The following is a 13,301-nucleotide window of genomic DNA, read 5'->3' as shown; positions in this document are numbered from 1 at the left end:
CTAGAGGCTCATCATATTGATGGCTAGTCTTAATACAGACACTTAATTAGACTAAAGGACTCATTGCAACTCAATGGATCCCCTAGTCTCAACCTCCCTTGAATCTGGGATTACAGGTGTGAGCATAGTACTTCTCTTAGGCTAGGAATCTTACAATTAAGGGTACTGAAAGAATTTCTGAATATGATTCCTAAGCTATTGTTGGTGATCCCAAAACACTGTGTAGACATGATTAAGTCTGAAAATTGACAGAAGTAAATGCTGAATCCTATATTTCCTTTCTTTCTTGTACCTTCAGTGTCCACTATGAGAATGGCACTATGATTTTAAAAAATCCCCAACAAATTATAAAATATTTAGATTGGGGTCTTTAAAAAAAAATCTTATCCTGAATTATAAAGAAGAATAGGACAAAATCCCTACTTTTTTGTTGTTGGTTTTTTTTTTGGTGGGGGGAGGAGAGAAGGCAGATAACAAAAGGTCTAAATCTGTGCTTTCATTTGACCTCCGCCAGGCAGCAGACACTTAATATAATAATAAATGATAATACTAATGACAGCTAACATTTATATAAGGCTTACTATATGTCAGACCATTCTAAGTCCTTTACAAACGTTATCTCATTTGATCCTTGCAACAATCCTGAGAGGTAGGTACTATCTTTATCTCCCTTTTACACTGGAGGAAACTGAGGCAGACAGAGTTAAAGTGACTTGCTCAGGGTCACACAGCTACCTGAGGTGGAGTTTGAACTCAGGTCGTCCTGACTCCAGGATCAGCATTCTATCCTGGAGACACACAACAGAATGATGACCACCAGAGAACATCAATGGCTCTCTAGCTTTGTAGGTGAGTTGTCCAGGTCACCGATGTTATCTAGTCAAAGATATTTCCTTTGTTTGCCCTTCTCCATATGTGTTCCTGGCCACACATGTGTTCAGAGTAAGCATGCTCCCCACTGTTGATGGGCTAACCCATGGTAGAATGTACCTCTGAATGAATGAAAACTTCTCTTTTATTTGTTATGTGCTAATATTTCTGATTTGCTCTTTTGCTCTGAATTAATAGGTCTTCTTATTAACATAGTAAAACAAAACATTGGTGGGGACTCATAAGCCGTTTTTTAAACTGGATACTGATCTACAAAGTGTCTTGACCCTGGAATAGCTTTCTGGAGACCTTCCTCTAAAACTTAAACATAAGTATCTGAGTTAGATTTGAATCTAAGTCTGTCTAAACCTTATGGCTAATGTTCTTTCTATTAAACAATGCTATACCAGTCCAGAGAACATTGACTTTTCCAGGAAAAGCCTTCACTTTCTCGAGTTAGCCTTTATAAAGGAGACTGAACATTTTTCTATGACTACTTCTCTCTGATGGTTGGTTAGTTCACACACACTGGTACCACTTGGGACTGACTTAATAAGACCCTATACTTACGTCCCGGTCAGCCTTCCCTCATAGGCCTCTGATATTTTTAAATGAATAATGACAATAATATTGCTAACAATTTATTAAACATTGTAAGGATTTTTTTAAAATATGTTAGCCCTTTTGAGCAATTAGACACTGATATTATGTCATAAAACTACTTTATAATTCAGGTGTAGAGGAGACAGTATTAATATCAACCTTAAATGCAAATAGAGCATTTTTTGATGTAGAACCATGAACTCATTCCTAGGAGTGATAAAAAAAAAAACCCACAATGGACTAGGAGTAGACCACAGTGGAAGAAATGCTGAGTCTGAACTTGGACTCTGGCCTTGGAGTCCAGGCACCTGAGTTCATGCGCTACAGCAAGCTGGCGGAGTGACTTTGGGCATGTGAGTGTACAACCCAAGTGCTATGTATGGTTCTGGGAGTGGGGAAAGTCATACCCATAGGGAAACAGGAAAGGTTCCTTGGAGGAGGTAGCTTTGGAGTTGAACTTTAAAGGATATGTTGGGGGATGTTCAGCTGGTTTTGGGGCGAGGAGGAAAAAATGTAAGCAAAATCATGGAAAGTCTGAAGGGTGGTGAGATCACAGATTACATCTGGTAGGTGAGGGAGTTTGAAATTGTGGGAGCTAAAAAGACTAAGCTAAGGAGTTTCAATTTGTTTGGCAAGCAACAAACATCTTATAAGAAACAATAGTGTGATAAAGGTTTATTTTGGCATTAATTTTTTTTTAAGGAGCTTAGGGTACACAGTGGATAGAGTGCCAGGTCTGGAGTCAGGAAGACTTATCCTCCTGAGTTCAAGTATGGTCTCAGACACTTAGTCTCTGTGTGACCCTGGGCAAGTCACTAAACTCTGTTTTCCTCAGGTTTCTTCTCAAATGGAGAGGGAAATGGCAAATCACTCCAATATCTTTGCTAAGAAAACCCCAAATGGATTCATAAAGAATTGGACACAATTGAACTTCAGCAAATAAAGATTTAAGGCCCTTGAGAAAGGGAATGTACCATTTTTTGTGGCTTACATAGTATGTAGCACAATGGTGGACACATGATACTCAATAAAACACCTGTTGGTCGAGGGATTTGTTCTGGATGTGTGACTTTTCTCTATTCCTTCTGCTAGTTGAGTAACTGGAGACAATAAATAGGGTTCTTTGGAAGGAATGTAAGACAATAATGGGGCCGGTAGCTGGAAGAGAAAGTCAAAGAAAAGAAAGAAAAACAGGATTACTGGAAGTTCTTCCTGAAACTTGTATAGGGAGTGGCTCAAAAAGACTGGACAACATTCAAGAATTATTTTCGTTCTCCCTGCGAAACTGGTGGATCAGCTGTCCATGCTTGGGAACTGGGTATGTGGTATATGGAGTGCCAAATTGGAGAGACAGTAAAAACGACATTTTAAGTAAGGCAGATCTTGGAAGTGGTGGTTGATTGGTTGGTTGGTTGTTGCCCTTTGTTCTCAAAGAGAGTCAAAATGATATTGTTGCGTTGGAGTCAAGATACAGTGTGTCTGACTGGCTGATCAGACCAATATGCTCTACCAATATGATCAGACCAATAAGCTCTACAGAGGTTGGGCACAAACAGTCCACATGAACATTTCGAATGGAGATGCCTCTAAATTTATGTATCTCCTGTTTCTTTTAATCTATTGCAATTCTGTTTTACTCATAGAGGACAACCCTCTCTTTGATGCTGTGCCAAACTTTGCCGGTGTCTTCCATGCCTCACAATCAATTCCAAAGTTCTTCAGCAAGGTCTTGGGTATTCTCAGATTCTTCTTCTGACCTCCATGAAAGTGAATGCCTTGTGGAAGAAGCTTATTTTTATCTAAATAAACATCTGGCATTTGAACAACATGGCCAGTGCATCAGAGTTGTGCTCTCTGCAGTAGAGTTTGAATGGCTGATGATTCAGCTTGAGAAAAGATCTCAGTGATTGGTACCAAATCCTGCCAGGTGCTCTTTAGAATCTTCCTAAAACAATTTAAATGCAAGTTATTCAGTTTCCTGGCATGGGATTGGTAGACTATCCAGATTTCACAAGCAGTAGGGCACTATTAAAGAAGGTTTCACATTAAGGTTGAAATATAAAATTCCCTGTTTAGCCCTTCATCACCTGGCTTCATTCTACCTTCCCAGTATTCTAATGCCTTACTTCCCTTCAGCTACTCTGTGACACAGTGACACTGGCCTCCTTGGTGATCCATCAAGAAGACAGTCTATCTCCCAATGGCTTGTGTTCTTGGTGACTGTCCCTTTGTCTAGCCTGGCCCTCCGCTTCCTCACGGCCTCCTGACTTCCCCCCGGATTCTCAGCTCAATCTTCCCCCAAGTTCTACAGGGAGCCTCTCCAAGGCCTCCTAAATCTTAGTGACCTCCCTTTGCCCCCAGTTTATCTTGATTCTATCTTGCTTGAACAGTTATTCGCACATAGTCTTCCCCATCAAAGTGAGAGAAGCTTAAAAGCACAGTCTTTTGCTTTTCTTTGTCTTTCTAGTGCTTAGCATAATGCTTGGTCAATAGAAGGAGATAAGTTCTTATTGACTGGCTGATTATGAAATCAGGGTTATGTGGCTACTTTTCACTTAGTATTCAATAAAAATCAGCTTAACTTTGAAGAAAAAACCCATCATAAAAGTATATCCATCAAACTGTATACCCCCACGAATATCAGGGTAATGATGAAGCGAGGGAAGGAAGGAAGTGGAAAGGGGATAAATTTACCAGATCCTAGTACTAACAGCAGTCAGGAAAACCACAACATTTTGTTCAGGCAGATCAGCCCTTAAGGAAGTCAGGAAGCTAGACAAGGATCCACCTGCTCACAATGATACTGTTTGGGGCAGCAGTTCTCCACACTTGTGATGTCCTCCCCGTGGACTCAAGCGTTCCCAGTCTCTCCATGGCTCCCACCTTCCATGATCTCCTAGTACCTCTGCTGTGGTTTGTCCTTCAATCTCGAAGAGGACCATGACATCAGAAAGATGAGGCCATGACTTGCAAATGAATTGCATTGAAGTGAGGGAGGGCTCTCAATTCATCCTCTCCTCTGGGGCCATCTTGGTCCATTCTGAACAATCAAAACTCAAACAATGAGCCCATGGGCTTGTGTTGGAACTTATTTTTGGCTCATCCATGAAAGTCAGAGTGATTTGGGTTTGAGTTATGATCCTTTAAGAACGAATTTGAGCCCATAAACCCTAAGATATCTTATGAGGTTTCAGTGCTCAAAATTTACATTCCTTTGGGCAAAGTCCCCATAGGTGAGATGATAAAACTCCATGTTGAAAGAGGGAAGAGAAGGAGGAAAAGGGGAAGGGAAGGGAAAGAATGGAACTAGACTGGAAAATCCATTGGAAAAATGCACACTTCCCATCAGCCCCCTTGAGGGGCTACACTAGTAGAAACAAGTTTCCTTGGTTTATGGCAAAACAATTGTGACCTTCAAGAAGAGCAAACAAAGCTTGTTCCTGAAAAAAATGGTATCTTCTTTCCTCCCTTTGCACAATTCCTTGAATAACCCGGAGGCTTCAGAGGCCTCTGGGTAATGAGCTCCTTGAAGGATCCACACCTGAGCTTTTGAGGTAGTGGTATACTGATGTTCTCTCTGACTCCCTCCATGCCCCCCCCCCCCAAGTTTATTTCCCCAGGGAACTCAGTTTTATAAAAGAAAGCCACCAGAAAAGTCTAAGGAGAGGCTATGACAACTCAATAGATTTTCCAGATTATTACCAAGAGTTTTCCTGGTACCTTATCTGGGATGGATACATACCATAGCAATTGCTACTGGAAAGGCTGTGTCCATCTGCTCTCCTGTGGCTTCGCTTACCCTTCCCGTAGCTTTACAAACCCAAATACTCCACCACAGCCTTCTCTGCCTACATCTTCTCAGTCAGCTATCTTTCTTCCTCCTCTTCCCACCCCTCCTGAGGCAGGGATTATCTTTGGTTTTGTGTTTGTTTTAGCGCCTAGTAAACAAGCACTTCCTGGGGCAGCTCGAGGTGGTGGGGAGGGGGGGAGGAATAGTGCATAGACTGTGGAACCTTAAGTCAGGAAGACACCTCTTCTTGAGTTCAAATCCAGTCTCAGACACTTACTACTGTGTGACCCTGGGCAAGTCCCCAAACCTGTTTGCCTCAGTTTCCTCATCTGTCAAATGAGTTGAATAAGGAAATGGCAGACCACTTCTTGGCCAAGAAAACTCCAAATGAGATCACAGAAGAATCAGACATGATTGACAAGACCGAACACATCCATGACAACAACATAAACATAATAACAAATAAATAACAATGACAGGGGCGGCTAGGTGGCGCAGTGTATAGAGCACTGGCCCTGGAGTCAGGAGGACCTGAGTTCAAATCCAGCCTCAGACACTTAATCATGACCTAGCTGTGTGACCTGGGGCAAACCACTTAACCCCATTGTCTTGCAAAAACTAAAAAAGAAAAAGAAAAAGCCAATAACAATAAATTTCATTCATTTATCATGCAGCTCATTTTTGTAATCCTTCCATTAGTTAGTGCCTTCACCTATTCCAAGGTTACTTCGTATTTCAGCATTTATTTTGTATATGGTTCCTCCTGAGAGAAATGATTCTTTCTCTCATTTTAATAACTAATTATTGAAACAGGGTTTTTCCTCCCTTTTCTACTTCCTCATCCAGAAATCAACCAGTGTGGGAAATCTTTCTCAAAGACTCGACCAGGTTAAGAGCTAATCAACAGTAAAAGAAATTTGATGTTTAGGCTAATGGATGGATTACTGCCTATTGTGTTTACTCAGAAAGGTTTAGGGGAAAATGTGGATTTTCCCTTTTGTCAGACAGAAGATATGGAAATTATATCTATTTTTTTTTAAGACTTGGTGATCTAAGTCATGATTAGACTAGATAAGATAAGATTAGATAAGACCCTGATTAGAATGAGCCCACAGTGCATTAAAATAGTTATTTTTTCATTAATTGTTAACTAATCAGAGTTGATTGCCACCCTCAGGAACACCCACTCTTCCAAGGGCATATCAACTGTGAGCCCACTGCCATGAGGAGTCTTTGGCATTCCAGACAGGCTCTCTTTTGTTAATAACATCATTCATTTATTAATAAGGCCTTTTATTAATAACATACTAGTCTTATTAATAAAATGATTCAATTGTCCCTAGAATGTTAGCTTATCAGAGACTTCCTTTCTTGTATCCAGAGAGATGCCTGGCAAGTAGTAGGCATTTAATTAGGGAGCAGTTCATTCGCTCATCGATTGATTTTTAAACAGAACTAGAATTTTCCCTGTACTTAGTTGTCTGGTGAGTATAAATGATTGCCTTGGCTATAAGTCCATTTATATGTATGTCTTCTTACCTAGGCTCCTGCCTTCCATGTGTCCTGACTCTAGGCCATACAATGTACTGCCCACTATAGACAAATTAATTCTTTTAAAGCATTGCTATGAAAGGTTTTGAGAAGGTCTCTCCCCTTTCATCAGAACTGCTTCTCATTACTTACTCAAGGCCATGCCATTAACCCTGAATCCAATTTCTTCTTTCCAGTTTTATCTCCCACAACTCTCCAACGTGGCTCCAGGCTGCAGCCCATCTGAATTTCTTGCCATTGCCCAAACATCTATCAGGCTTTCTGATATACAGATTTACTTTTGCAGTTCTCTCCTTCTCCCTTTTAATCTTCACCTATCAAAATCTTCTTTTAAATTCAAAGTCTATCCTGAAGTTACCTTTCTCCTCCAAACCACCATCCTTTCCCTACACTACTGACCACACAGACTTTTTATTCTGTAGTTAGACGTGTCCCCGTTTTATCTGCCCTACTAGAGTAGAGTTTCTTTTTGGAGGTAATCCAGGTGAAATGACTCACCCAGGATCACATCGCTAATAAGCCTTTAAGGCTGGATTTGAACTCATGATGATGTCTTCCTGACTCCAGGTTCAGCACCCTATCCACTGTGTCACCTCCCTTACCCTCTGACCTTAGTAGGTTCTCACTAAATGACGAATCAATTAATGACAGGAGGCATTTTGGTGAAAAGAGCGCTTCTTTTCGTTACTTTGTTAATAACGTGATTTATTCTGAATAATTGCTAAATAATAACAGTGACTCATCAGACATATTTTTTCCACATTTGCAAAGCACTAAATTAGGGAAGATTTGAGACTGACCCGAGACTGCCTGCCTGAAGGAGATGTGAATTATGTGGCTGAGGAAGAAACTTAGTTGCTCCGTAGGAGGGAGAAAAAGGTTGAGAATTGGAGGGGATCCTAAAAATATTCCTTTTCTAAGAAGGCAGTTGATGATGATGATGTAGTAGAATGAGTGCTGAACCCAGGCTTTACATCTTGCTTCTGCCATTTACTGTTTGTGACTCTGGAACATTCTACTTCCTCCTCCTCCTCCTTGGCCTCCTCTTCTTATCTATCTATCTATCTATCATCTATCTATCTATCTATCTATCTATCTATCTATCTATCTATCTATCTATAATCTATCTATCTATCCATCCATTCATCCATCCATCTATCCATCTATCCATACCTCCATTTACCTACTTACCAATCAACTGGTCTGTCTGTCTGTCTGTCTGGTATTCTTATTTCACCAGGTTGGAGGTACAGCATCTACTCATATTTATGAGTGCTGTACTCATAAATGATTAACAATAACTTATCTGAAACAAAATGTATGCACACACTTTTAAACTTAAACTTAATATGCATTATTAAAGTTTTTTCTATCACTTTCTTTTAGGTTTTTGCAGGGCAGTGGGGTTAAGTGGCTTGCCCAAGGCCACACAGCTAGGTAATTCTTAAGTGTCTGAGGTTAGATTTGAACTCAGGGACTCCTGACTCCAGGGCTGGTGCTCTATCCACTGCACCACCAAGCCGCTCCCCCCCCCTTTTTAATCACTTTCTTAGACAGTCAATAAAGCCATAAATCAAATCTGCTGATTTTTGAGGTGTGACTACTCACACTCAAAATTAACTATGGGCTTTGCCAAGAATTCCTTTGACCTGACTCCATCACACACACTCACTGGCCTGTCACAATGCTGACTGAAAAGCAGACTTTCACCTACTCTATTTCTGGAGACCTGGGCCACTTATCGTTCCTTGGCTCCCCAAGCCCCTTCATGGTGATAGTGTTGAACTTAGTATAAACCACCCTTGAAGTTCAAAACTCCTGCGCTCAAGAGATCCACCAAGAGATCTCAGCTTCCTCATTAACAAGGATTATAGGTATGCCCTGCCAGGCCAAGCTTATTCATCTAAGCCTCAGTTTCCTCAAATGTATAATGGGATAATAAGCACTTATTTTGTACCTCATTTTTTCTTAAGCCTTAAAAAAGTCAGTTTTTTAAGTGCCTTTATTTTTATAGAGGTTGAATAATTACCCAAAGCTGCTAAGAAAACAAAAAATAAAATAACAAAACATTTTTGAATCAATGAATTAATGAATAAAAAAATCAGTTTATAGTCTAATATACTGTCTAAGTATGCTATACTGTTTTAATAAACTAAGCTTCTCTCCACTCATGTTTAAGGATACACAACTTATATACATAGGGAAAACAATGGTTGTAGTTATATAATTTCTTTATTAACCCAGGTTAGAGGAATTGCTAGATTTCAGGATGATCCATGAACTTGGATTAGAAAAGAAATTGCATCTTTATCCATAATTTGTTTCCTTGGAAGTACTGTGAATTTTAGTCTATGCAAGGAGTCCATAGGCTTCCCCAGACTGTGTGAAAAAGAGCCCATGACACAAGAATGATGAAGAATCCCAGAGACGGTTCCTTAAAGACTTAACCCTTTTAGCTCTGGAACTGCTGCTGCCTTTGTATTTTTCAGCAGAATAGATGGGACTTTGCCCTTCCTAAACACCCAGGTATCCACGAGGGCTTTTGAACTGGACATTTAGTTTCAGAATTAGCCAGGAGGGGGAACAGAATTGGAGAGTTCTGTACCATTTTTTCTCTCTTCTTCACCCAAAAAAGAAAAAAAAAATCAGAGTAGAAGAAAAAGTTTATATCGTTTTGGAAAAATGTCACATTGAGTTCAAACATTCAAACGTTACTTTTCCATCTAAAATTTGCATGGTGATACTTTCTTCCTAAGGTATCCTCCATTTTTTTCTAGAAGAAGTGGAAAAAATATCGTCCAAGGGCCTCATTTTCTCAAAAACTCACCCTTTGTGCGTAGTTTTTCAAACTTCTATACTTGGAACAACATAAAAAAATGGAAATTTGTTCTTTTTCTCCCTAAGAGAATCTGACTATAATCTTATTATTTACTTTGCAATATTCTAAAATTCTTCTGACTGGAAGTAACTATTTACAATCTCTGCAGTTACAGTTTTTAAGTATGTATGTAAGTAAGAATTCTTGGGACTTTTGCAATTTCCAGAAAACCAGTTTTATTTTCTATCAACTCACCAGTTTCCTGCTGCTGAATGACCAAGGTGATGCCTCTGGTTTTTCTTCCTTGTTTTGTTTCCCACATCTCTCCTTTTGCTAAACCACCAACTAAAACAGAAAAAGCCCTTCCCCCTACTCTGTCACCATCCAAAAAGTCCCTCACCTTTAAGCTACCTCTGAAATTGTGAGGCAAATTAAAGCAGTTTTAGGTGAATGCTGCTTTTTGGCCACTTAGAATTTAAGATATCTGATACAGCCATTGAAATTGTGGAAGAATATGGCATCAGAGCTCACCGTGTATATAGATAGATTACAGGTATCACATAGGTAGATTAGAAATACGTGGGAGAGACAGACACAAAGAGAAAGAGACAGACTCAGAGAGACAGGAACAGAGCGTGAGAGACAGAGACAGAGAGATGGAAAGATGGAGACAGACAGACAGAGACATAGAAAGAGACAGAATGAAACAGGCAGATACAGAAAGGCACAGAGAAAGAGACAGACAGAGTCACAGAGACGATAGAGACACAGAGAAAGACAGATATAGAGGCAGAGAGAAAGAGACACAGAGGCAGAGAAGGGGGAGAAAGACAGAGACAGACAGACAGAGACAGAGGGAGACAGAGAGAGAGAGACAGAGACAGGCAGAGACACAGAGACAGAACAGAGAGACAGAGACAGAGATACAGAGAGAGGGAGAAAGAGACAGACAGAGACAGAACAAAGACAGAGACAGGAATAGGGACACATCCGAGCTATTTAAAACATGGCTCTTTGATCTTTCCTATCTTGTTGTGAAGATCAAAAGAGATAATTTGCAAAGGATTTGGTAGCGTCTGCCATATAGTAAGTGTTTAAAAACTATTTTTTAATTTAATTTTTTAAAGAAATTCTCCTCTCAATCCCCTGGATGACTCTATGAAACCAATTGCATTTCCTTGTTTCAATCCAATTCTAGGAAATAGAATTATTTAAAAAAACCACAGAATTCCAAGACCTTTATGTGTCATCATTAAAGAAATTACCATGTCTTTTAGAGGTGCATGCCAAAATAATGAGACAATATTCCAGGTTTATTTTTAAGTTTCATTTGCCTGGTATGGGCTTTATACAAATCTCACAATTCTCCTCCAAACCCATATTGTACTGTGTGCCATTTGGGAATTAGAATAATATCCCAGATACAATCATTTCCTCAAAAGGTATACCAAATACAAAATGAGGTAGTGTACATTAAATTTTTCAGATAACATTGAAATCCAAAATGTTGCTGCTTTTAGATATTTTGCTGTGAAAACTTTCTAAAATGTATTCAGTGTGGTTTCTTAAAATAGAAAAGAGTATCTCCTACATCTTTCATGGCTCAGGGTGAACATGTTGAATTCCCTTCTTTCTTCTGGGATGTCCATTACAACCTAACAAACGTTGGTTTTTGCATTGTGTCTCTTCCTTCTGTCAAACTGTCAACTATCGTATCTTACTACTGGCATAACACTTCTCTCTACAACTTTCTTTCCATTGTGCTCTATTTAGTTTACTATGGTTGGAAATTAGATTAGGAGACTTGTTTAGGTGGGAAAACTGGAGAATAAAAGTTACTAAATTTTGAGGGGGTGGGTGTTTGAGAAGTGGTCTAAAGGTATGCCTTTAGTGGTTTTGTGGCAGTAATTTTGAGGACCTGGATGATCTTTTTTCACTCACTTTTGGTTTGGGATTATATTCCAGCAGGGTTTAGATTTTTGGAAGTTTAGTCCTTAAATATCTAATTATGAAACACAAGTGTTCCAGAGATAGAATTCTCAGCTCTAAAACCCCCTTCTCTAAAAAAAAAAACAGAGAGAGAGAGAGAGAGAGAGAGAGAGAGAGAGAGAGAGAGAGAGAGAGAGAGAGAGAGAGAGGAAGGATTGGAGCCTGTTACAATAAAGGCCATGAAAATATCTTAATAATTGCATTTTTCAGACAACTGACTTCAGCTCCTCTCCTCATCTCATAATCCATGATGCTACCTCCATTATTTTTCCTCTCCTGATGAATAAAGTGCTCAGTCTAGATTAACAAGGACAATTCAGAAGTTCTGAGTCAAAGCCTCAAGTGACTCTGGGAAATCATCTTTCTGAAGTTGCCCATTTATTTTCCTAAACAAGTGATCACATTTTAAAAGTTTTTTTTTTAAATCAATATCAGATTGCCTTCTGTTGGGGGGAGGGAGGAAGGAGGGAAGGGAGGGTGGGGGAAAATTGTAAAATTTAAAACCTTACAAAAAATGATAGGTAGAAAGTGCTGTTGTATATAACTGGAAAACATAAAATATTTATTAAAAAAGATAGAGCTGACTCTAACCTTTCAAAAGTAATATTAAATCAGTTCTTAAGAAACTACTTTCCTCTCTTATCAGCATTTGCAGGAATAAAAGACCTCTGTGCATTATTGCCATTCAACAAACAGACTAGGAAAATGGAAAACAAAACAAAAACTACACACATACAGGATTATTGCAGATACTTCCTCCTTTTTGCTCTTAAAATTACAAAAACCCAAATAAAAACAAAAGCCAGCAACAAACACACTCAAACCCCAGTCCCCTTATTTATTATAGAATAAGCTTTATTGTTTATCCAGTCCACAATACACCCCTCTTACTGGTAGGAGTTCAGCAATCTCCTTTATCCTCACATTCTTGACTTTGACCATGAGGTTTCTAGACACCCAAAGTCTAGGCTGCATTACTGTATTACTGTATTACTGTATTACTGTTCCCCTGAGATTGTATTATCTGCCAACTTGCCAGATAAACTCTTGGGTTTTACAATAGGAAAAAAAAGGTAGTCTGTTACATGTTTTGTTTCAAAAGCTAGGATAAATGAAATTACTCATCAGAGGGATGATGCCTGGTCTCTTCCAATGTGGAAAGCCCCCTGGGACGTGGGCAACCCCTTACCCCAAGTCCTGGAGGTGGCCAGCTTCTTCCTCAGAGGAGTCCAGGTGGCTCATGGTTCTTTCTCTAACTTCGACTCTGCCCATTCGAACTGTTTCCCCACTACCAGGTGGGTTGGAGATGAAAGGAGGGAGCAAGACAGGCTCTCCCGGCTGCTCACTTGGTCACTTGCCACCAGGAGAACAGCAGCCCGGCTGGCAGGGAGGCAGGGCGCGCTCCTGCTGTGGGTGTGAACCCCAACAGTGAGGAAGTGAAACTCCCAGAAGCGCTCAGCACCCATCCACCCAAACCAGCCAGCCCCTGAGGCAAGAGGCGGCCCAGGGAGAGGCAGGGAAGAGGTTTGCAAAAGGCAGCTGATGCAAAACACCTAGAACCCAAGATCTTTTTGTTCCCCTGGGGACTCAGGGAGGGTAGCGGGAATCCAGACAAGTCTCTCTGGGTTTGAACCCCAGATCGAAACTTCCGATAGGAACCAGGCTGTAACTCTATCTGCT

The 13,301-nt window shown here is 40.0% G+C and overlaps 1 protein-coding gene across 1 annotated transcript in view; it reads right to left on the bottom strand.

The window, feature by feature from the left end:
- Positions 1-13,052, bottom strand: part of DAPP1 (dual adaptor of phosphotyrosine and 3-phosphoinositides 1) — a 58,801-nt gene extending 45,749 nt beyond the window's left edge. Inside the window, exon 1 of the mRNA XM_074228100.1 lies at positions 12,811-13,052. Within this exon, the coding sequence (XP_074084201.1) occupies positions 12,811-12,893 (83 nt within the window). The 5' untranslated portion in view covers positions 12,894-13,052. The remainder of the gene's footprint in view (positions 1-12,810) is intronic.
- Positions 13,053-13,301: the final 249 nt, after the last annotated feature.

The sequence above is a fragment of the Macrotis lagotis genome, chromosome 3, assembly GCF_037893015.1.
Source record: "Macrotis lagotis isolate mMagLag1 chromosome 3, bilby.v1.9.chrom.fasta, whole genome shotgun sequence".
Classification (NCBI taxonomy): domain Eukaryota; kingdom Metazoa; phylum Chordata; class Mammalia; order Peramelemorphia; family Peramelidae; genus Macrotis; species Macrotis lagotis.
The sequence above is the reverse complement of the archived record's forward strand: the minus strand, read 5'-3'. Positions and strand labels throughout refer to the sequence as shown.